The sequence below is a fragment of the Eschscholzia californica genome, unplaced genomic scaffold, assembly GCF_041429995.1.
Source record: "Eschscholzia californica isolate CP2 unplaced genomic scaffold, dmEscCali1.0.p SCAF_2, whole genome shotgun sequence".
In the NCBI taxonomy this organism is placed as follows: Eukaryota; Viridiplantae; Streptophyta; class Magnoliopsida; order Ranunculales; family Papaveraceae; genus Eschscholzia; species Eschscholzia californica.
The window spans coordinates 15353576-15379454 of NW_028238309.1; the positions used below are offsets into that span (position 1 = coordinate 15353576).

The 25879-nt window shown below is 36.2% G+C and overlaps 2 protein-coding genes across 3 annotated transcripts; both read left to right on the forward strand.

Annotated features, from left to right (window-relative positions):
- Window positions 1-14264: 14264 nt before the first annotated feature.
- LOC147556478 (Galactosyltransferase family protein) lies at window positions 14265-15670 on the forward strand. Its single transcript, XM_086662950.1, has one exon. The coding sequence runs from the start codon at window positions 14452-14454 to the stop codon at window positions 15436-15438; it is 987 nt and encodes a 328-aa protein (XP_086519076.1). The 5' UTR covers window positions 14265-14451; the 3' UTR covers window positions 15439-15670.
- Window positions 15671-17696: 2026 nt separating this feature from the next.
- Window positions 17697-20220, forward strand: EDA35 (temperature sensing protein-like protein). Of its 2 annotated transcripts, none has more exons than XM_086664468.1 (2): window positions 17697-18091; window positions 18939-20220. In XM_086664468.1, exon 2 carries the CDS (start codon window positions 19003-19005, stop codon window positions 20011-20013), a length of 1011 nt encoding a protein of 336 aa, XP_086520594.1. In that variant the 5' UTR covers window positions 17697-18091; window positions 18939-19002; the 3' UTR covers window positions 20014-20220. The 2 variants fall into 2 exon arrangements, with proteins under 2 accessions (XP_086520594.1, XP_086520595.1); XM_086664469.1 differs by having other exon boundaries at window positions 17866-18309; window positions 18575-20220.
- The last annotated feature ends 5659 nt before the right edge of the window (window positions 20221-25879 follow it).

The following is a 25879-nucleotide window of genomic DNA, read 5'->3' on the forward strand; positions in this document are numbered from 1 at the left end:
TTATTGTTTTTTTTTTGTTGAAATAAAAATCCATTAAACTTCGAAATCGAAATAGTTAACACTACAAAATATAAACATCAAAATTACATAAATAAGAATTGCAAAAAATATTTTCGATTTGTAAAATATTTTTCATTTTGTAGCCTGCACATCATCTTGAAAATGATATGAAATTGATCTTGAGAATTCCTCTAGTTGATTGAACGATGAAACTTGTGCTTAGCATCCTGTAACGTTGAAGGTGGACAAAACAGACACTTCAAACTCCAAAAGGAAACGAGGATGTTTGCAAGGAGGAACCAGAGTCCAGTTTGTTACCAAATGACTCTCATTTCCCTATAAAACTTAGACAAGTATTAGAAAAATATATTTAACCTCTAAATTTCTTTGTCGAGTTACACAAGAATATTTCATTCATACGTAGTAATTCAATCTGTCAACCACAAAAAACGTAGTAATTCAATCCAATACAGTTTACATGGTTTTCAAAGTTTTGATTCCTCTTAGTACAACTTGAGACTTACAAAAGAAAATTACAACATGAAGTTTAAAGCAGTACACCATTACGATAACAAAATAAAAAACTCAAAGATCAGAAAATGAAAAGATCCTAGAGATCATAAATGAGAAGAACGTTAGATTTTATTATTGTTAAATGGGTGTTTGTAAAGGCACCGGGCCAATAGGCTGTTAGCGGGCGAGCTCTATTAGCACCAGGCCCAACAACTATTTTCTCTATTAACACCAACCTAATCTGTAAGCACCCGACCTAATCTAACCTAACCCTAACCTCCATCCACGTTTCAGAATTTGAAACACAAATTTGGCGAAAACCCTCCATCAATCTCCTCACTTAATCTCATAGTCTCACTCGTTTTTGTCAAATCTTTCTCTAAATAAGTCCTTTTACTCTATAAGATAAAGAATCAACAAACATTTGGTGAAGACGAAGTAGAAATTAAGCTCGATTTGCTTCTTTAAGATTGGTTCAACAACATTAAACTTTTATGATTTTTCTTGAATTAATTTGTTGTTTGAATGATTGTGGACATCAATAGAATAGTATAACATGTTTAGAATGTTGTTTACTATAATTTCGAACACATTTAGAGGGTTTTATGTAAAGATTTTAGCCCCAATCATTGACCCTAGTTTACATGCTGCCTTTGTTACGACTCGGACAGACTGGTGTAGTCCGTCCGGATCTTCCTGGTCACGGATCACTGGATCCGTGTGTCACTAAACACGGATCTAGAGATCCGTGACTTTCTAACAATGTTCTGTTAGAAAGCCACAGATCATGTGATCCGTTGGCCCTTCTATAGGGACTCGGATCACTGGATCTGTGACCTAAGAGAGGACCAGACGGATTAGGTGATCTGTCTGGTCCTTCGGGTCGCCGATTTTTGATATTTTTTATTTTGATTTTGAAAAGGAACAGAGCTTCCTTTTGTTTTGGAAGAAGATGAAAGAAGCAAACGAAGGTGAACGTCACTCACGTTAAAAACCAGTCCTTATAGAGAACTCGAGTCAATGAAATGGCCACCTGCTAACAGCCTATTGGCCCGGTGCCTTTAGAAGCACCCTTGTTAAATAATACATGTAGGAATGGTGATCCAAGCAGAAGTTGTTGATTGAGTAAGATATTATTACCTTCATTTAATAAGATCAATGTTGTGCCTGTGGTGTGGTGTGGTGTGTGTGGGGGGGGGGGGGGGGGGGGGGGGGAAACCATGGATACAGTGGTAACTCTACTGGTCTGAGGGTTACTTGTTGCTTTAGAGTTCCCACATTCAAGTTCAACAAGTTGTAATTTTCATTACAATTTTTAAAGAGTTTATAATGACGGTGAATGTTAGGTTAACTTTTTTCTTCAAACTACTTTTTATTTTCTTAAGTTCCAAACTAATAGTTTGTGAAAATAATCGATTTTGCAAACCAAAGTATTTTGTTGGAAAATCATAGGTTTGATATTTTGCAACTGCCGCGTTGAGTATGGATTCATCTCTTATTTAATATTTTTTTATAGCTAAATTATTTTATGTTTCTTAATACTTTTCTCGCAAGAAAGTTCATTTAGTTCTCTTGTTTCTGTACAAAAGGGTCATGTTTTACATCTGAATTGGAAGTTGTAGATAACCCGACAAAGACCAACATAATTAAATAATAGGTGATAGATGTAGACAAAGGGAATCCATTTCAGCATCATAAAAAAGAAAACCCTAAACTGAGTTATTTTATAGACAATTTTTTCGAATCTTCAAATAAAGTACTTGAAGAAAACAACCAAATCAAACAATAACTATAACTAATTAAAGCGACTACCACTCTTTTTATTTTTTTAATACTCTCATATTTGAGATTTACTTCCAGATCTGATTTAGACTTCTCTTTAGATTTGATGGCCTTAGAAAAAATAGGAGAGCCATATAAGATCTGAACATGAAGGAGATGAAAAGTGATCAAAGGAAACTCAAATCAAACTTATTCCCCACCAGGATCAAAGTACAAAACTAGAAAAGAACAATTAGAATTCTCCTCCGAAGAAAAGGAGATTATGGTGTCGTAGTGATTGAAGACTGTTATTTTTCACAAATACCCTCTCCGAAACTTTTCGAACAATCATTTAACCGCTACATTCATTTACCTGATTGGCTTTTCACAAAGAGTGAGTATAAGGCTCAATCACTCGCTACCGGGACCAAGCATATGGAATTGATATCAGCCATCAGGTTGTAAATTGTGCCCTTGGTAAGCAACAATTTGTTATTGTGCTAATTGGTGCGGTAGTTTCTCAACAAACACTATTGATTAGTATAAATACCCATCACTTTCTATATGTAATAGCTAAGATCATCTCCAATGCAAGACTAAAAAACACTCCATAATGTGTCTGAGTCTCTATTGAGATTTTATACACTCCATAATGTGTCTGAGTCTCTACTGAGATTTTATTTTCTACATGACACTATTGAGATTCTGTCCAATACAATACTCTAAAAGCTTATAAATTACTTAGGTGATAGTTTCTAGATGAGTAGTTTTTTACGTGCACAATTGATGATATTAAGAGGAATTTCAAATATTGAGTTTATTCTTGAGACATATTAAAATTAAATGTTATCGCATCATCTTAAAACACAAATTGAGTTTTAATTGGAGAGTGATCATCTCAAATGCAATTTGAAAAACTCCACGTGCCACGTAGGATTTAAAAAATGCTCTCCAATGTAAAAGAAAAGTATTATTTCCTGACCCCCTACTTTATACCTGTTTCTCGCGTAGCCCCTTATTTTATCGAAAATACTCAGATGGTCACCTTTTTCTGTTATCGTTAAATGTTCGTTAACTCTCTCTCCTCCATCTCATCACCTGTCTCTGCCACATCATCCCTCTCGCCAACTCATCATCTTCTCCGATAAGATTGTCGACCGACCGACGGTCGGCGAAGGGGGGATCCGACCAGATAGAGAAGGAGAAGAGAGAGAAAAGAAGAGGAAGAAACTTATTTTTTTCTAATGAAGGTCGCAGGCCAGTCGTCAAAAATTTTGGTCGGCCGACGACCTTATCGAAGAAGATGATGAGGCGTCGAGAGGGATGACGTGGCAGAGAGAGGTGATGAGATGGAAGAAAGAGAAAGTTAACTGACATGTAAAGGTAACGGAAAAAGAGAACCATCTTAATATTTTCGACAAAGTAGAGGGTTACGCGAAAAGCTGGTCATAAAGTAGGGGGCCATTTGGGAAATAACTCAAGAGAAAATTACCCAACTAGAAAACACCTAAATAACTTTTAAGTTTTAAGAGTGTTGGTACTAGAAATGTCTTTTAAATAAAGGATCTCAATAGTATCTTCTAAGAACATCTCCAATGCGATACTAGTCAACTTGAAAATCTTTTGATGCTACTTCTTTTCTCGTTGAGAGCTTTAAATGGTACTTAGAGTTTATAAAATTAACAAGAAAATTCATTTCACCGTATAATTCAATTTTGGGCCTTAAGATGATGTGGTAACATTTAATTTTAAGATGTTTCAAAAAGAAACTCAATATTTGAAGTTTCTTTTGAAACCCTCAACTGTCCAAATCAATATATTCAAATTTTGAAAGAAAATTACCAATCTAGGAAATGTCACTGTAGATGTCTTTTGAGTAGAAGAGCTTTCAAAAATATCTATGATGCAACCCTTTAAAAATTTACACAGACCTAAAATTTTCTAGAATGTGCCCGGCTTTGGAGAAACAAGAAAGTTAATTTTGCGGAACACAAAAGCTCCTTCTTCTTTGTCATCTCCGATCACTCATTCAGCCACCACCACCACCTACACCATAACTCCATTACCACCATTACTACACCTTTACCTCCATCACTGTCATCCAACACCACCTCTATCATCAGACCACAACCAACACTATCACCGTTATACCACAATGCCATCAACAAGAAAGAAAAAGAAGCTGATCTTTTCGTTCTCTTATTTTCTCTTCTCAAAAATCATGGCTTCTTAATTCCTTCCTTTCTTAATCCAGACTTCATTCTGCTTAAAAGAAAAGGAAATTGACTAAGCTACTGAGTGCGGCAGTCCACCGCACTACCCGTTGAGCCACCACCTGGAGTTCGGCTAAGGACCAATGAGGACTCTCCACTACCACATGTTTCATGTTCAATCCCCACATTAGGTGTAAAAGAAATGTAGAGAGCCCATATATACAATTATAAAAAAGTTTTTCTTCTGAAATGGATGAAAGATCCAATTAGAATAAAATAAATTATATGAGAATAAACTAGAAATGAATAACTGATTTGCAAATAACAATGAGATTGATTCTAGCAGCAGAAAACCCCAAAAAAGTCCCTAGTAAAAACCATGGGGCGGATTATGATAGCCTTGTTTACCAAATTTGGTACACTAGCATACATAGAATAATTGTTCCTCAACTTTTACATTATCCATAAAATTCAGTTGGAAAGTGATGAGCTAAACTCCAAGCAGCCAATGATGGGAGTCCAAACCGACCTTTTACCTAAATATCCATATCTTCTCCTATGGCACACATTTTTAGCATTGGATGATGATGGAGATGGACCATTTTTTCTTAAAGGATCTTCATCCCCTAGAGAGACCCATGACTCCATTTAAATAGACCATCCTGCAAGCAAGGAATATGGTTGTCTCAGAGAGTTATCTTTGATCATCAAACTCCTACTTTTATCTGAGTTTTAGAGAGGTAAAGAGGATAATTCATCATGGTTGGAGCAATAGCAAGGGGTGCTCAATCCATTCACTCCAAGATTTTTAAGTAAGTATTCCTCTTGGGGGTTAATGCATTGTTTTAATTTCTAAAAAATATGATCTATAAGTTTTAACCGACCCAGGAATGTCTTTCCTTTTCGAGTCAAATGATATGAGGAAACTAGGAATGTGCATCGTAAAAACGGTGGTGTCGAAAGAACTTCTTCGCGATGCCCTAGCTAGGTTAGAGTTGGGCTAAAATTTTCCATAGGCATTCTAAAAAGTAGTACCTTTTAGGCATCCAAAAGCTTTTAAGTAGATGGAGACGGAGTGCTACGGGCGGCAACCCTTTAATTTTTCTTTTAAAATTTTCCCCTTCCTCCTCTCTCTCGGCGCAACCACCACTTCTGACCACCACCAATTTTATTAATAGTTGTCTCCATTTTCCCCTTCCTCCTCTCTCTCGGCGCAACCACCACTTCTGACCACCACCAATTTTATTAATAGTTGTCTCCCATTTTTACAGGGTAGTGCAAAGGAAAGGATATCACAGAGAGAGCTCACAAATGGAGTCAAAAAGTGTAGCTGTTGGTACAAATGGAGAAGGTATTGATACTCATGGTAGCCACGTGGACGGCTGTGATGTGATATGGGTACCAGATCCTCGAACAGGAATTTATTATCCAAAGGGTCAGGAGAAGGTGATGGAAGATATCCCAACTGGAGCTGCAAGAACAGCCGCTGAAGTTCATTGGTTCTCATACAGTTCGGATGGACAAAATCATTTGTTCCAATAACAAACTTCAAGGATATTGCATGTATTTTATTCAAAATTGTCATTGAAAAATAACAACTCAACTAAACCATGGTGAAATAAAATAAATCAGGTGTTTTGGAGAAACAATTTTTTTTTTCCAAGTACAAAATTTACAAAGAAATTGTAAGTTTTGTCAACTTTCCCAAAGCAACAAAATTTCTCTTTCATCCTCGTTCCCACCCTTCTCCGATCACCATCGCCGATTACCACCACCGGCCACCATTTCCGACCATCACCACCACCCAGTAGCGGACCCATGAATTCGACTTAGGGAAAGTGAAAAACAACTATCAACACAAATACATTATATCGTATAGAGTACTACAGATGTATATTAAATCACTGGCGAAACAGTGATATTACGTCAATTATGTCCTATGCCTGACCGCAAGTTAAAATAGTTTGGAAAAAAGAAATTAATATATACATTTGTATTGTGAACACTGTTGATTGACTGTACATGTTAATTGTCGAACGCATATATTAGTTCCAAAGACCAGGGGATAGTTTAGAAAGATAAAATTCCTAATTAGAAACATAAAGATGAATTGAAATTAGTTGATTACAGAACACATCGTCAACTAGTGAACTACAATTTTTCTTTTTAAATCTATTACTTGAAAACGTATAAATTAATTAAAAATTAGACAAATTATGATGATAAGCGATAGAGAAAACAAAAAAAATATTTAGGGTCTGTTTGATACATGTGAAAATCATTTTTTCTGTTTGGTTTTAAACCATCTGCATTGTTAGGATTTTGCCCATTAGAGAGACCAAACAAGAACCAATTTGATCTTTCCCTCTCTCTCACCGTCTACCTATCTCTCTCTTACTCTCTCCAATCCCCTTTGCTTTTCTCAGTTCACCATTTTTCTTCCACCATTACTAATGGAAGGAGAGAACACTCCTTCCTCTTTTGTTTTAATAAACCACAAGTACCCTACATCATTTAATCACATTTATTTAAGCTTGGTCAAAAAACATGGCCCCGCATCAATAAAATTGGCCTCCTGGATTCTTTTACTGGTTGCTGCTTGGGGAGATTCATCAACGGTGGTAAGTTCTTCTTCATCTTCCCAATTCTAGTCAGTACACATTTGAGTATTTCAGACATTCTGAGCTTCTCGTTTGACTATGTATATATGAAAAATTGTAGAGAAGATTGATGGTGGATAACAGAAGATGAGGAGAAAATTTATTCTTGGTTATATGCTATAGATTTGGTGGTGATTTAAGAAAGTTTAGAGAGGATATAGAGAGAGATACAGAGTCAGATTGTGAGAGAGATGGAGAGGTATAGATCTGTCTGGGCAATAGAGAGAACGATGGATTGGAATTTGGAGGAGAGAGCTTGTTTTTACGAAGAGTGGGTGGGAATTGGATTTGACCATGTTTACAGTGGTAAAATTTATTAAGCTCCTTTCCCACTTTATTTTGTAAGGGAAATCACTTTTCACACTTCTATTGTCCAATCAAACAGCAAAAAAATCTGTTTTCCTATGAAAATGACTTTCCCAACTTATTTTCATATGTATCAAACAGACCCTAAAAAACAAGCATCACGAGTCAAATAGACAAGAAATAGAAGAGATTTAACAAAATGAAGAAGAACACGAATAACAATAGTCATTTCACAATTTTTTGTATGTGAAAACCAACTTAAATGGACATATAAAGAGGGTATACATCATTGACCATTAGTTGAGAGGGTGTAGACTTGAAATTCCCCAAACATTAAAAAAAAACAAGTGAATAGATTTGATCTTGCAACCTCTTATGCCTCAACTAGGCTAAGAACCACCAAGCTACCAATATTTATATGAAAATTAAGTAAATGTTCTTAAATATATTTAACATTGTTTTCTTTTTTATTTAAATTTTATTGTTACTCATCATAGGTCAGGCTTATATTTATTTATCTCATACAATGGATCACATTCCAAACTACTATTGTCATACTCTTTCCTCATTACCGACCCACTAATGGGCTTTAAACCCGACCCAAAACTTTCCTTTTGTTTCGACCTTCGTGTTATCTTTACCTTAGCTTTCCTTCGGCCTCCTGGACATATTTGTGGATCTAATCCATACTTTTATGTCTCATCACTCTAGTCATATCTTCCGATCAAATTGACACTCCGATGTAGGATTCGTACGAAGTTAGTCGTGAATCGCCCCGTAATTCGACGATCGTAGTTGGTTTCTAGCTAAACATTACGATCCCTAAATCGTCCCGATTTGATGATCTTCTTCATTAATTGTCCTATCCGACAAATTGCTCGCACTGCACCTTTGGTCGAAGGACATATCCTTCAATATCTCTCTCCTATAATAAGTCAGTCGTATCCTCTCTCTAGGTAAGTCAATATAACCCGTAGAGATCGAGCTTGACCACTCTACAATCCACGCCACACTCCGACCATTCCTCTTAATGGTAACATCATTCACGTGTTTATTATTTTTCATACAAGTCTAGTGACTTGACCATCATAGTCACTTTGGTCGGCACCACCCTGATGTCTTAAGGATCTTACAGTCACGTGTGTTTTATTTTTTGTCAGACAGATTAAAGTCCAAAGACGTTATCTTTCTGTCAGACAGATTAAAGTCTAAAAATAATATGGGTAATAACTAATCATCTCTTTTTCTATTTAATGTTTTCTAAAATTACCCTCTTGATTAAACATCTCCCCTTTTTTTCTCTAAAATCAATCGATTTTCTCACTCTTTCTCTCTCTCTTAACTCAGTCAGATATCTTTCTCATATTCTTCTTTAGTAAACTATGCTTTTACCGTTCTCTAAACTTATTAGCCGATTCATCATCCTCTTATCATCACTGATTCATCGTCTTTGATCACCACAATCGCCAATCGATTTGGATTTCCCCAGTTCAGTTCACCTTTTAGATCTCATCGACCATTTGATTTGGTTAATACTCAAAATTGAGCTCCATCACCAACCGACTTCTTCTAGAAGGCAAAGTCCTTCAGAGTTCCTAAGAGAGGGGCGGATGAAGAGATAAAAAGCTTTCTCCATTTGAACCAGACACGTCTGATGGGGATTTTGAAATAGTTTGTAATGTTAAGAAATCAAGAGGATTAACATTGCTAATACATTGTGAATAATCAATACATAGAAATACATAATCGAGATTAAAGATTTCTTCATTTCTTCTTCTTTTAGTAGAGAGAGAAACAACCAGATCTGAAACCCTAATGACGTTTTATCTGACGACGAAGATTTCTTCATTTCTTCTTCTAAGTTTTTTTTTGAACAAAAAGGTATTGAATATAGATCTTGTTAGAAATCTAATGAAAAAACCTTTCTAAATATATAAGTTTCATAAAAATCCGACATCTAAAAAAATGTTATACAAATTTTCGGTTGCCCGACTTATGCACATGTTAAAGAAGGTAAGCTAGATCCGAGGGCGAAGAAATTTGTATTTCTTGGTTATGAGCCCGGCGTGAAAGGGTATAGGTTGTGGAACCCGGATGGAAAATCAAAGAAGTTTTTTTATCAGTGGAGATATTACTTTTGATGAGTTAGCCTATGGTAACTCAGAAGGTAACACCTGTAGATGCTCGAGAGAGTGTTGGTAAATAGGTGGAGCAGGAGGATCATGAGAAACAGGTGGAGTTTGAGATAGGCACTCGAGAAGAGGTTAGATCTCAGATAGATGAGCAAGCTAAGGAAGACGAACAAGAAGTAGTTCATTACAGTGTTGCGAGGAACAGGGGAAGGAAAGACATTCGTGCACCGGAAAGGTATGGAATGGCAGATATATATGGTTGCATTCGCACTTAGTGTGGGGAAAAGCATTGATGGAGGTGAGCCATGCACCTTCGAAGAAGCTATGAGGAGTGATTAATCGAGGCCACATTTTTTTGGCATGAATGAAGAGATTGAATCTCTTAGTAAGAACGGGGCTTGGGAATTAGTCGAGAAGCCTAAGGGTCAGAAGATTGTGGATAGCAAATGGGTTTTCAAGAAGAAGGAAGGAATCCCAAGAGTCGAGGATGCGCGATACAAAACACGGTTAGTAGCCAAGGAGAATACACAACGAGAAGGAATTGACTTCAATGAGGTATTTTCTCCTGTTGTTAAACATAGCTCTATTAGAGTATTACTTGCTATGGTTTCTTTGTATGATATGGAGTCAGAGCAACTTGATGTTAAGGCTGCGTCCTTACATGGGGAGTTGGAGGAACAAATCTATATGCGTCAACCAGATGGGGTTGAGATTCTCGAGAAAGAAGACCATGTGTGTTTGCTGAAGAAGTCCTTGTATGGATTGAAACAAACTCCTAGGCAGTGGTATAAGCTTTTTGATACCTTTATAGTTAAAAACGGTTATGATAGAAGCAAATATGATAGATGTGTGTATCACAGGAAACTATCAGATGGTTCTAATGTGTATCTACTCTTATATGTGGATGACATGCTGATACCTTGCAAGGATATGTCGGAAATTCACATGTTAAAGATCAGTTAAAGGATGAGTTTTAGATGAAAGACTTGGGTGCCTCAAGGAAGATATTGGGTATGGAGATACAGAGAGACAAATCTGCTGGAAAATTGTTCTTGTCTTAGAAAACGTACATCAAGAAGGTGTTGGAACATTTTGGTATGACTGAGGCAAAACCTGTCGATACTCCATTGGCAGCACACTTCAAGCTTTCGGCTGAACTTTCACCGACAACTGATAAATAGACAAAGTACATGTCTCAGGTTCCTTATGTAAGTGCAGTAGGTAGCATTATGTATGTTATAGTGTGCACAAGTCCTGATATTTCACACCTTGTTAGTGTAGTCAGTAGATACATGGGCAGACTTGGAGAGTTCATTGGCAGGCTGTGAAATGAGTACTGCGGTATCTGGGAGGAACTGCAGACGTTGGTCTGGTTTATTACATATGGGCTGACACTTCTAGTTCGGTAGTAGGGTTCGCGGATTCGGATTTTTCAGGGGATCTTGATAGGAAGAGATCGTTGACGGGCTATACGTTCACACTCTGCGGGAGTGCCATAAGTTGGAGACCAGTGCTACAGTCAGTAGTATCTTCGTCTACTACACATGGGCTGACGCTTTTAGTTCGGTTGTTGGGTTTGCGGATTCGGATTTTTCAAGGGATCTTGATAGAAAGAGATCGTTGACGGGCTATACGTTCACACTATACGGGAGTGCCATAAGTTGGAGAGCAGTACTACAGTCAGTAGTATCTCTATCTACAACGGAAGCTGAGTACATGGTAACAACAGAGGCGGTGAAGGAGACAATGTGGCTGAGTGTAGTTTAGTTGGTGATTTTGGCCTGAAGCAAAAGGTGACAGAAGTCTACTGCGACAACCAGAGTGTGATTCATATGACCAAAAATCAAATGTATCACGAGAGAACTAAACACATTGATGTCAGGTATCACTTTATCAAAGACATGATTGAAGGAGGAAAGATCACGCTTAAGAAGGTGTCTACGGAAGATAATCCAGCGGATATGTTGACCAAGGCAGGTACAACTTTCAAGTTTAAACACTTCTTAGACTTGATTGGAATTTCCAGATGTTGATTGGGCTGAAGCGACGATGGCGGCAGATTTAAGTCAAGAGAAGCATATTCAAGTGAAGGTGGAGAATTGTTGAAAATGGGTTGATATCGAACCCGGTTTACGACCCGCTAACCCGCTCGGTGCGGAATTTTGGACCCTTTAGCGGAGCTGATCACTGAGATTGGGCTGGTATGCGAAGCAGGGCGTTGAGGCAGAGTTGATCTCCGAGACAGAGCTGGAATGCGGAGCTAGGCTTATGTCGGTTATTAGTGTTAACGTATCCATGTGTATTTCGGATTTAGAAAGAGAGAGTCGGTGAGGCGGTGATATTAGGTTTTAGTGGCTATATAAACTAAAACTCTAGAAGATATCAGTAGTCAAATTCTCACGAATCTCTTGTGTAACTTGTTTGCTTATCATAGTGGATATCATCGTGCCGTTATAGCCTTGGAGTAGGTCTCACCAACCGAACCACGTAAATATCTTGTGTTATGTAAGATTGTTCTTTATTTCCTATTGCTTTTCTTTGATTACTTGATTTCGATCATAACAACCCCCAATTGTCATAACATGTATTAAGTTGAGTTAAGATCTCCATTGGAAACAAAAAAACATTTAGATTATCTCTATTTTAACACTTAGAAAAGAAAATCTTAAGTGACACTTGAGAAACGAGAATGTCCCATTGGAGATGCTCTTACATAGTTACCGGAAACGGTCATTTGGAGAGCGAACTCCGATCTGGTTCGATCGTACCCTTTTAGAGTGGGTACGCGAATCAGATCGCTAAATCTGGCGAACCCATTTGCAAGAAGAAAAAAAAGATGAAAACATGATATTTTGGGTTTACAAAGTGTGAATATTGCTTTAACTTTAGGTTCTGCAGTTGTTACTGAATTCGGGGATAGTGGATCTAGGAAACATTATTTAATTTAAGAAAATCGTTGTTCAGGAAAGATAAATTAATTATTTGATTTTAGTTATTAGAGATTGAGATCTATATTTCATGGGTTAAAAGTTTAATTTTGCGAATAATTATACCCCCTAGCGAATCGGAAACGTCTAATTAGCGTACCCCGTATCCGTACCCCGTTTTCGTACAGGAGCGTATCCCGTTTCTGGTAACTATATCTTACCCTTCGTGGCGGTGTGAAAGGTGGCTGTTGATCGAGTACCGTCATGCATATACATCAATAAAAACAAAGATAAACGAGAATACCACTTTGTCTACAAAGGTATCCGCTTGTGGGACGGTTGCCCCAAGAATATATGGGAACTATTTGATGATTATGACTCAAATACTTTCATAACACTAGTGAAGCTCGTGCTTTCTATGGGGTTTAAACTTGAAAGCTGAACATAATTTTGAGAATTCTATATCCAAAGGTGATCCCTAACTCTCTTGCAACATCTCTTCTTTGTGATGAGAACTATTAAGGAAGTATTATTTCTTTTGCAAATAAAATACAATAACACATTTTCATAAAAACAAAAATTTTCTCGTTATTTTACAACATCATCTCTGAGTTTAACCTTAAGAAGGAGCTTTGTATATTATTTACATGTTTGTCGAAATTTGGGTTGAATATACTCGTCTCCTTAACAATTACAAATGTTTATATAACAATACAACATTCAAATATATGCTGGTTACTTAAAAAGGTTAAGTGATACCATAACACTTAACAATCAACAAAAAGAAAATCATAAAAATACAAATAAACACGCAAATTTTTTTCTACCACTAAGAAAGCTAAAAAAATTAGCTCGTTGAAAATATCTGAAGTTCTTAAGTGACAAAAACTTTTTAAATAACAGAGAAGGTCAAATAATTGATCTACAATTTATAGAGAGAAACATTACGTAACTTAAGCGGTATTTTTGGGTGTTTATGTAGCAGGGACTTTAAAAAATTTATGCCATATTGAATAAAGAAAATAAGTTTTAAGACGTCCATACATTTAAATAATCTTTCTCAAAATTTTTCTTTAATGTGAATGGCGTTTTTATTTGAGTAGTATGTACATAAAGTCAGCTGAGAAGTGTTCATACAAAAATACCTAATTTACATAAAGTTGACTTAAAATCCAATTTGAGAACAAGTAAAGTGGAGCTATTAGGTTCACTTCCACTCTACAAGTTGCACATGCCCCGCCAGCCAAATATTTGACTAATTTTATTTCTTTTCAAAATAAAAAAGAATGGACTAAACATCTACAATGACAATTGACAAGAAAGCACATAGTTCTTGCCACATAAAAAATGTAAATAGTTGGAACAAATAGGGAGCAAAACTCAAATAGAAATGTTTGCTAGACTGTAATGAGTTTTTGAATTGCACCCGTCAATATAATATAAACATCACTTGTATCCATATAACCCAAATCTTAGAGCGATCTAAGAAGAAGGTAGACGGATATGGCCCAAGGCCATGCTATTACTAAAACGTTCTCCATAGTCAGATTTGAAGTCGAAGATGACACAGGGTAGACAGAGATTGTCCGAACAATATATTCCAACTCATGCGTAATTTTACTTTTCATATGAGGCGATTCAAAAGATTACCAATATAAATAACATTTTTGAGTAAATATAAGGGGTATATTAGTCCAATCAACATGAGCTTTGGTTTATATACTCTTCTACTTCACCTACCTTCTTGCACAAGAAAAAGTAGTCCAAAGAGAAGACTTGTTAATAACGAGTAAGAAATAGGCAACCACAACTTTGCATCTAAACTTCAACTTCCACAAATGTTCTAGTTCTCTTTATAAACTTCACCTATGCAAGCAAATTCAGTCTTAAATACCCCCTACCCCTCTCTCTCTCTCTCTCTCATTTCCTTACCAAGATTATGAAGAGTTTCTCAATGACAACAATCCGGTCAGAACGTCGATCATCTATTGCGAAAATCTCATACACGCTTTCGTCATTTTTCTTTGTAGTTTTCTTCATCTACATTTGGTTCTCAATAAGTGAAATCCAATTCGAGAGCCTAAGTAAATTAGGTCGAACGGCTGTCAACTTTCCTTTTCACCAAGTTCCTTTTGAAAATTCCACTTTAACATCCCCCGATCTTCGAATCCTCATAGGAATAACAACACTACCGAATAGTTACTATCGTCGCCATCTCCTTCGTCTTGTTTATGGTACCCAATCACCTAAAGGCTCAAAGATAGATGTGAAATTCGTCTTTTGCAACCTAACAAATGATGATCAAAGAGTTCTTATAGCACTTGAAATTATGCGATACGACGATATTATAATTCTCGATTGTGAAGAAAATATGAACCGAGGTAAGACATTTACATTTTTCTCGAGCTTACCCGATATGTTCAATAATACAGAAGACGAGGAAGAAGAGAGTAAATACCCACCATATGATTATGTGATGAAAGCAGACGACGATACATTTTTTCGATTAGATAAACTAGTAGAATCAGTAAAGCCGTTGCCTAGAGAAGATTTGTATTATGGATATGTAATTCCATGTTCAAGTATGGATCCATTTAAACATTATATGTCAGGTATGGGTTATATGGTTTCTTGGGATATAGTAGAATGGATTCGGAGTTCGGACTTACCAAAAAATCATTTACAAGGACCCGAAGACAAAGTGTTCGGTGATTGGATGAAAGCGGGTAATAAAGGAAAAAATCGGTATAATGCGAAATGGTCTATGTATAATTATCCAACACCGCCATCTCCATGTACCCACGAGCTCGTGCCAGACACCATTGCCGTTCATCTACTAAAGAACGATGAAAAATGGATTAAAACTTTGAGTTATTTCAATTTTACTAGTAACCTTAAACCATCTAAACTGTATCATATTCCTTAGGTAATCTTTTCAACATTTCCACGGGTTGGGTTGGGCTTTTTACTCAATTTCGAACTACTTATATGACGTTTATTTAGTTTTTTGATTATACGTCTTCGTTTTTGCTTAACTCAAACGACAAATACTTGAATTATGTAAAAATGGTAATTGGATCATGAGAAGGAGATTACATTGTTATTGCTCATGATATTTGACTTCAATTAATTTCATTTTTTGTCAATTTTTTTCTTATCTAGTCTGTAAGAGCATAATTGGTGCGATTCATTTTAATCTTTTCATTATGTGAATTTTAATTTTTTTGAATTTTTTTTTTTTGAATTAGAAATTTTTACCTTAACTTTGTGAAACGCCAAAGAAGTACAATTTTTAGGCAAATGAAAGTGATGATTGTTCTATAACTAAGTATAAGTTCAACCTTGGTTGGTTGTGTCCACACTAATGTTAGGTAGAAACTTTTGGCTAAGTGCCGATCATGGTGTCCTACCCAACTTTGAATTTGAAATTTTGACTCGATTTATATATGTAACTTGGGTGCCTTTAAAGGCGCTCCTCCTTTCTACTCAGGCCCTCTTTCACTCTTGGCACTTTTTATAGACTTCAGGCTGACTTGAGTTCGTGCTGTTCAAGCCTAGTACAAATTAGGCCTTGTCCGAGTGCTCTCGGACTTGACTAGTCCGTGCGAGTGAAGGGAGAGAGCGGACCTCAGTGAAAAAAGAGAGGCGCCTATAGGCGCTTTCGTGTAGTTCTCAAAGGCATATATCATGTTTGAACAAAGGGTAGGCTGTGGCCATATGTAATGTGTTTGGATGAATTCTTAAGAGAAAATGTTACACATTAATCTTTAATTTATTTTATTATTACTGTTTTTTGTGCGAATTCATGAAAATTTTGAAATATATATTATAGAGGAAGAAGGTTGAAAACCCTTGTTCTGTGTTTGAATGAAGGAATAAAGAAGATTCAGGAGTCTTTCGGATTGATGAACATGAATTTTAATACATGTATATTGTGGTGTGATGTTATCATGTGTGGGTGATGTGATAGAGTTGGTTCAAAGTTGTAAGAGATTGGTGGTTGGTCCGACTCTCTACTGATTGTTTGATGCGATGACCGACGGGTTTGCATGGTATAGGCGTACGGAGGTATGACCTAGGTATGGAGCGTATGGGGCTGGCGCTAACACAAGGGTAACCTTGTGGACCACACTCTCATACAACGAGAGTTATAAGGAAGGTTCAGATGAAGAATCTGATTTCCCGGTGGATACCAACTTGTCATATTACTTTTAGTTGTTTGCTCTAAGTGTGTTTTTCCTTTATTTAAGTTGTCCCGACCAATGCTTACTTAAACACTTTTATTTAAGTTATGGAGATGTCTTTTGTGTTGATAGATCTTGAAAATGTCTATTGAGGTTTTAGGGATTTGGAAATCTATTTGTTGGGATCTGACCTAACCAATTATTTTCCAGGGCAAGGAAATCACGAAGTGCCACCTGCTTGAGTCGTGGTTAGCCCCTGAGGAGTTTTCTTAGCAGTTTTCTTTCTTTAGGTAGTTATTTGGAGTTATATCTCCTAAGCGTTTGTTTTTGCTCTTATTTGATCTTGTATAACATATGTGTCGATGATTTAGAGACATCATTTGAGTTTTGAAAACGTGGTAAAGTTTCGTTAGTTGATTTATTGCTACTTTTGAGCTTCATGTTAAATGGTATTTGCCTCTCTGATGAGTATATCGTCTATGTTCACTGTTCTGCGGAAAAATACTTTAAGTTTAGGTTTTCATGGCAGGCGACGTGAAAATCTAGATTTGGAGCGCTACAAAAGCACAACAAAAAATATAGAAACCATTTATTTCTTTACAAGACAAACCGAAATATAATTTAACCAAAATATTTGTTTTTCTAAATATTATTCCAAATTTGACCTCGTTCCCTATTATCTTTTTTGGGTTTTTAAATTATGAATGCTATGTTGTAAAGCAATTCCACATTTGTGGTGAGAAGGAGTGTGGTGCTCCTCTTAAGAGGTTAAGCACTCTCCCCTACTGAGGCCTTTTAAAACCGTGAGGTCCAGGTGTGCCAAAGCAGACAGTATCACTAGCAGTCCAGAAGGCTGATCCGCATCATCCTATAACACGTTATCAGCACGATTCGCTCTACTGTGATGTGGATTTGGGAGGGTGTCTTGTAAAGCAATCCCACATTGATGGTGAGACGTAGTGTGGTGTTCCTCTTAAGAGGTTAAGCAGCCTTTCCTACTGAGGCCTTTTAAAACTGTGAGGTCTAGGTGTGTCAAAGCAGCCAGTATCACTAGTAGTCCAGGTGGCTGGTCCGCACCATCCTATAACACGTTAGAAATATTTGTAGGTAATACAAAGTAAAGCCGCGACTCTTAAGTCTTAACAAAAAGAAGTAAAGCCGCGACGATCATAGGACAGGAGTTGTCAAAACCTAATTCATGAAATAGACCGTCCATCCCTCGTTTCAAGTACCCAGTCCATCCTCTCTCTCTCTCTAACTCACCACCACTTTCACTCCTCGATTGTTCGGGTTCTATAATTTCGCAAGCACCTCGAGCTTCTTCAACCATTGGTATTCTCAACGTAATACGAAGCTCACATCTTTTTATCATAACCTAACTATTGGGTTTTCAAGGTATAGCAACGTATTTTTCTCATTCTTTTCAATGTTTGTTTTTTTAGTTATGAAATGGGACAGCTAGATATTAGGTTTTTATTTGTGATGAAATCTGACAACAACTGGATGTCAAAGGTTCGTTGGTATAGAAGAATGAAATAAAACTTGCACATAATGTGTTTGATAAAATGCCTGAAAGAGTTTTTTTTATTTATGTAAAAACTGGGAGAAACAAAGTTTGTTTTAATTTGCAAAAAAAGAACTGGGAGATATGCTTTCCTATTTGCTTTGTTTATGTCCAATTCATATTTTTATATGTTTGTAATGATTCATATGATGAAGAAATTTAATTACAACTTGCAGGATTATTAGCTTATTCTAGTGAGTCTAGTCTTTGGAACTGTGTGACAGTTCTAAATTTTCGAAAAATGCGTGTTTTTTTCTTAGTCTCGATCTCTTCTATTACTTTGTTTTAGTTAAAAGAGTTCTAGTAGATTGTAGAACCATCTCTTTGTGACTTGATCCTTTTCATCTGTTCAATAGAGAAACCTTTAAATAGAACCAAGTTGAGTTTTCTTTAGAATGCTTTTCTTCGTTCTTTCATCGTTCTTGAATTTCGACAGCAACCCAGTTGCCTCAAAGTTAGGGTATACGTCTATGGGTACTAGATGCTCATAAGCATATTTGGAGTTCTTGGTATACCATAGGATTTCTCTGCCATGTATAAAGGTTCGTCAGTGTAGTGTCATCATCAATTGTTTATCGTTTTAATTGCATTACTTGCATTTGTATTGTTGCATATCTTTTGCCCAACTATTAGCCCTCTGTACTTGAAGTTAAATTAAGTGATTAACATGTTTGTTAGGTAACGAAGAAGTGCCCGGAGTAAAGAAGTTAAGTGGGTACGGGATCAAACTATTTTGATTACGATGAAGGAAGAAGAAGTTAAAAGGTGCCAAATTCAAGAATGGTACCCAAAATTCAGATCAGTTTCCCTCAAAACCCAAATTCATGAGCTTCCTGAACCATTTGTTCAATACCTTTTAGACGATTCAGGACCGTTCCTACTTCCAGAATCCATCTCAGGTGAAGATGCCTTACCTCGTAGAATCCACAATGCTGAAGAAGAAGAAGATTTCCAAGTTCAAGAAGATTCTGAGGATGAATCTGAGCAAGCTCCTCCACCACCTTGTTTCCCAGAACTCGAACTGGTTGTTAAAACATCAATCGAGAACCTTGGTGGGTCTGTCTTCCCTAAGCTAAACTGGAGTGCTCCTAAAGACTCTGCTTGGATAAGCACAACTGGGACATTAAAATGCACCTCGTTCAGTGAGGTTGCTCTTCTCTTACGATCTTCCGAAACTTTAGTTCATGATCTCTGCCATGCTTTTGATTCATGTATTGATAAAACAGTCTCAAGACCTTCTACTTTCTACCTTGCTCTTCGAAAATGGTATCCGTCTCTCCACCCAGAACTAGAATTCCGTTGCTTTGTTCGAAACAAGGTTCTTATTGGAATTTCTCAACGAGAAGTTACGGGTTTCTACCCTGTTCTTCTTGAAAGAAAAGACGATCTTGAAATCTCGATCAGGGATTTCTTTTTGGAGAATGTACACAAGAGATTTGAGTCAGAGAACTACACATTTGATGTTTACGTTACGAAAGACGGGCGAGTTAAGCTCCTCGATTTTAATCCTTGGGGTGCATTTACGTTACCACTTTTATTCACTTGGGAGGAGTTGGAAACAGGTCTTAAAGAAAAAGAAGAATGCGTTGACTTCAGAATTATAGAGACTCGTCTTGGAGTTAGACCAGGTATGAAAACAGCAGTTCCATATGATTACTTAGATACAAGCGTCGGAAGTGGTTGGGATCAATTCTTGAGGAATGCAGATGAGGAGCTCCGTAATCAAGCGAACTCTCCTGAAGCTGGTGGCTGAGAAGCTCGAAAAGACAAGGTTAATTTTCCAGTCTTTAGATTCACTAGTTATAGGACATCCATATAGTTCCTTCGTTATTTTCTGTGTCAAGGAAATAATCATGGTTTATATATGTATTTTGAGTTTTTGAACACAATTTTCTTCTTACAAGTGAAGTGACAATCTATATTGATTCAGATAGGGTAAGCAATGAAATTTATTTGGCTATAGTGTAGAGAAGTATTTAAAACAACTTTTATGAAGAGAATAACCGTTGTTTTTGGGTATTCATATTTCTTTTTTTATAGTTTTGTAGCAATTATAACTCCAAATTTAACCTATTTTTAATCTAATTATTTATTTCAACTATTTTCGAAGAAAGACTATTATTAGATCAAAAGTCTATGTGGAAATGGGCATGGACTTGTTTGCACTTTACCTTACTTTGTAGGAAGCACCTTTATTTTGAGTCTAAAAATAGACTTGTTTGCACTTTACCTTACTTTGTAGGAAGCACCTTTATTTTGAGTCTAAAAATAGACTTGTTTGCATTTTACCACCTAATCTTCATCTCCTGTTTCGACCACCACCCCGCACCTCAAACCACCACCACTACTAACTCTGACCACCACTGGCAACTCCGGCCACCACTACCACCATTTAGCTCTCATTCAGTCCTTCTCCGATCACCTCTCTCCTCTATCTATCTCTTTTTTCCTCTCCTCTCTTATCTCTCTCTAAATTAGATTGAATTACCCAGGACTAGGGATGGGATTTTCCCCCGAATGCTCAGGTGGAAAAGCTGACCCACCATCCCGCCCATGCCCGAGCCCGCCAAGTTCATCATTGGGCGCCCGCAACTTATATTTATAAACATTAGCCATTAAATAGCCCATTATCTAGTCTTGAAAGACTAAATTTCCGAGCCCATTAAAAATGGGTCCGAGTAGGAAACACTTTTATTAAGTAGAAGCTTGGTTTGATGGCAATGGGAGTTATTTACTTATAATGTCAACCTAATGGAAGTTTTACTCATTCTCTTCAATGTGGCACTATATATTTACAAAAACTTAAAAATAACTTAAACTTCCTATAATCCCACATTGTTCATTTACAAGTGAGAATGGTGTTGCAAACTCTTATAAAGTTTTGAGAGGTTGTAAGTACTAAGTCACTTGTTGACTATTAAGTTACATTAGATATCATTTCATTAATATTAAAATTAAAATTTTCGTTAATGTGTAATGGCACTACCCGACACCCGATTAGCCCAAACCCGGCTTGCCCGAGAAAATTACCCGCCCAATTAACCCGGCTGCCCTAATGACCAAAGACCTAATCTACCCGACCCGCCCGAGCCCGAGCCTAAGCTACCCATGGGTGTCCATGGGCGCCCGATTCCCACCCCTACCCTGGACTATAGGAAATCATTCAAACAAAGTTACGCCCTGGTTTGTGGGAATTCTCCAAACAGAATCGGTTTCAGTAAAGGCTCTATTTCGTCGAAACTGAGAAAGTGTGGAAGGCAGATAGAGAAGGACGGGAAGAGAGAGAGAGAAATGAAAGGAAAAGAGAAGTAGTTGTAGTGGTCGAAAGTTGGTGGTTGTGGTGCTAGTGGTAGTGGTCAGAAGTGGTGGTGTTAGTAGTCAGAATGGTTGTGGAGCCAGTGGTGGTTGTCGGAGGTAAGGCAAGAAGATGAAGATTATAGGACGAAAAAAAACATGTGAAGTTTTGGATTCAAACAAGGTTGACCCCTAGGTCAATCCTGCTAATTGACCAAAGTCTTGATTCTCCAGATACTTTTTTAGACATCCAAAGCTGCGATCAAAGTAAAATTGTGACTAAAGCCTTGAAGTTTTAAGAAAATGTCTAAAACCGCTTCCTCTCACAACAGTTTAGGTATTTTACTCGTTTAGGTTTAGGTATTTTATTTGTTTAAGAGTTCTCAAGTTTAAGTATTTTATTTATTTTTATATTAAAATTGGTAGCAATCAAGAAAACTAAAACTTGGTAAATATTTTCTTTCTAGTTTGTGTTTATCTAGAAGTCTCTAAAAATTCTATAAAGGGAGTCTAGTATGTCCTTGTTATGTACAACTTCAAATATTATCAATCAAGTTTATTATCAATCAAGTTTGTTATCAATCAAGTTTATTATTAGTCAAGTTTATAGTTTTTATCGTTATTTTATTAGCTTATTTAGTTAGTTTATCGTAGTTTTAATGGTGGATTCCATTACTTTATCGCTTTCGCAACAATCTAGATCAGCTAGTATTCGGAACTTGAAGAATCTGGGAACAAAAGATAAATTTTTTTATGGATACATGCCATCTTAAATCTTGAAAACTTTTTCCACATTTATGTTGTGATCCTATACGAGATGCACACCAATTCTTTGTTGATCGAGAAGACGAGGGAAAAATTAACAAAGTTTCTAAAATTCCAGTCTTCGACAATCAATGTCACATAGATTTCTGGATTCAACACATGAAAATTTTGTTCAGAAATCTAAATGTTCATGCAGACGATAAGGTTTTTGTTGTTGAACAACATATGTCTAATAGAGTCTATGAAAAATTCAACGAGATGCAATGGAGACTCGTTGATCTAGAGAAAAAATTCATAGATGATTGGACTCAATTGAAAAGTCAGTTATATATTTTTTATGAATATTTATCTTATGTAGATTAAGAATTAAATAAAAAAATTGTTATCCAAAGATAGACACTCTTTCAATATCAGAGGAAGAAAAGGAAGTAATATATATACCTTCATTCGAGCCAAACCTTAGTCGTGACAAGAGACAACCAAGCCCGGCCCAATTATTTAATTCATATGCAAATTCGGGAGCAGAAATCCTTGTTTCAAGTCATAAAACCCTTTCGCATCAACATCTTTTAATTTATGTATTTTTATTGAATCGGCAAGACGGGTATCTAATCTGTTTGAAAAAGTAAATTGTGATCAGATTTCATGACATCTTATCTTCCAAAACAAAGAATTGAACCATTCCAATTCAAAGTTCCAAAGTTCAAGATCTTGTTCTGTTAGGAAAAATAACCTAATTAACTTTTTCAGGAATATGAAGATAAACGGTGTGAATGTAAAAGAGGGGACACCAAGATAATTTAACGTGGCAAAAAACCCTCCAAGATAGAAGGTAAAAAACCACAGGACCTAGTCCAGAAATCTTCCACTATAATGATAATAATGGGTTACACAATTCTTCACCAAACGTATGGTGGATAAATCAATTGTTCAAGATGTGTAGAAACACTCTTGGATAATAATTCTTTTCTAAACAAATAGAGGATTAACCAATTCTTCAAGATGTGTGGAAACACTCTTGGATAACAACTCTTCACAAAAAATATAGTGGATACTGGATAAGCTGAACAAAGAAACAAAGAAACAAAGAAATATAAATCTCTTACTCCTTAGGATTTGAACAAATCCTAGATTACTAAAGGTTGAAGAAGATAACCCCAAACTAAATTGCTTCACAAGATTAATAATCTTCTTTTCTTCAAACCAATATTCTCCTCTTTCAATCTCTCTTGAATGAACCGCTTCAGAAATCTCTCGTTCTCTGACCTCTCTTTGTTCTCATCTCTCTGATCTCTATCTCTCTCTAATATGAGAGGATACTTTCTGACTTGAAATTATGAATAATTCCATCCCTTTCATTCCCTATTTATAATGACAAATAAGGAGGTTTACCAATAGAAATAGGAATTCATTTTTAGGCTTGAAAAAATAGAAGTTTCTAATCCCAAATAAGAAATAAGGAAAATCCTATTTCAACTAGGATTACTTTTTATATAAGGAGGGACCCCAACATGTTCGACTATGAATTAAACGTAGTTCTTCATGTTGAAATCAATGATAACTACAAAGTTCATGCGAAGTTTGACTTCAGGAACACTGATGGACCGATTCAATACTCCTGGGTTTATTCCTGGAACTTATTCGATGATGCTTATCACCCGTTCCTAGGAGGTTTTTCACCTACTCGATTATTTCGAGTCAGGGAGTAAGTAAATATGACAATTGTTATTGCTACATGATATATTTCAGCTGCAATGTTGATTTTCTATGATGATTTGGCTATAGTATCCGTAACTTGACAATTTATGATAGCATTATGATTTACAAACTTCACGAAGATGAACTTGGGAAGGTAGTTTTTGAATGACTTAACGGAGATACATATTTCTGTATTGATACCTTAATTGGAGTTGGTTTCGTTGATACTTCGGCTCTTGGTGAAGAATTTTTGGGAATTGCTACAATCAATCTTTCTTTACAATTGTTCATGTTACTTCACACCTTCTTGAAGATTGTTTAGTGGAAGAGTCCACCATGCGAAGATGACAAGATCAACATTGTTTATTCATTCACATTAGTGTTGTGAGGATCATTGCAACATGAGCGAATTTCAGATTGATACTGGTGATTTGGTCCATATTTGTCTTCTTCGGATTTTCGCCACCTTTCGTGTAGAATGGGAACTAAGTATCGCATTGTTGATCCTCACTTAAGCTCAAGTTCGGTACCGGAGGGGGAGTATGATGGAGACAATCAGCCGCATGGACCTTTAGACCGTGGCAATGACGAGCCTCACCGCCTACTCACTAGGTCTAGAGTTAGGAGTTTCCAAATTAAGTATTTTATTTGTTTATAAATTAGGATTAATAGTAATTAAGAAAACTAGAGTTTAGTAATTATTTTATTCTTAGTTTGTGTTTATGTAGAATTGTCTAAAACTCTGTAATAGGAGGTCAGTCTGTCCTTGTTATATACATCTTCGAATATCAATCAAGTTTATCAATATTTTTAATGATCCATATAGTTTTAAATTTACAACGGGAGTATGACAAGTATTTTTAATAGGACATTGTCTATGTGAGTGGGAGCTGAGGTCGGTTCTAGGAGAATGTCATAAAGTTGAATTTTCTAAAACATTTATGAATTCTGGAGTTGCACATGGCGGACATTAACACAACCAAAGAACCAATTAAATGTCTAGAAGAAGTTGTATGTTGGCTATTGTATCGGTTTATAGTACAAGTTGAATAGTTAAGAGATCGATCACTTCCATTAATCAACTAATAAATCCGGCAGTCAAACGCTATGGACAGTTCAAGGCCAAAAGTTAACTTTCCTGACGAAGCTACTTCAACACGAACTCAGTCTGTCTGTCTATATTGTTAGTCTGCATATATATAGTTCACGTTGTTTATAATGTTTCAACTCATGTGGGGCTGTTGCAAATTAGTCCTAAGTGATCATTTTTTTTATGGATTGAAAATACAAATTCAAATTAACTTCTAGCTTTGGTAGGTGCATCTATTGGATGTCAAAACTAAGAAATCAATATCTTCTCAGAGACATTGTAACTTTTCATGTACTCACCCTTAAATTCTATAAATACCCATCTTGTTTCTCATTTTAATAATAATCTTTTGTCTAGTTCTAAAATTGCATGGTTAAAGTAATTGTGAAAGTTTCATACATAATTGGTTCAGAGTTTGTTGAAGTTTGAACTGCTACTAATCCAAGAAGAAAGACCGTTGTGTCTTAGGGACGATTCATCAGTGTAAATCTTTTAACACAAGTGCGAGACAAATAAAGTTTTAAGGAGAGAGTATTCAATACTCGACTCAGTCTAATAAATCATTAATTCTAACTTCGAGAAGTATTCTCTTATTTTATGTTTATTATTATGCAAAACTATTTTTAACAAAACGGAAAACCATAAAATTTGTCCAACAATAGACCCACATTCAAAAACCAAATTATAGTAACATATCGGAAGACGTGGAAACAAGAACAAAACAAAAAAAACTTATAAGAACAAGAAGAACAAAAAGTGGTGAGACGAGGAA

What these genes read in the sequence shown, in the direction of transcription:
- LOC147556478 (XM_086662950.1), top strand. Translation starts at nt 14,452, where the DNA reads ATGAAGAGTTTCTCAATGACAACAATCCGGTCAGAACGTCGATCATCT.
- EDA35 (XM_086664468.1), top strand. Translation starts at nt 19,003, where the DNA reads ATGAAGGAAGAAGAAGTTAAAAGGTGCCAAATTCAAGAATGGTACCCA.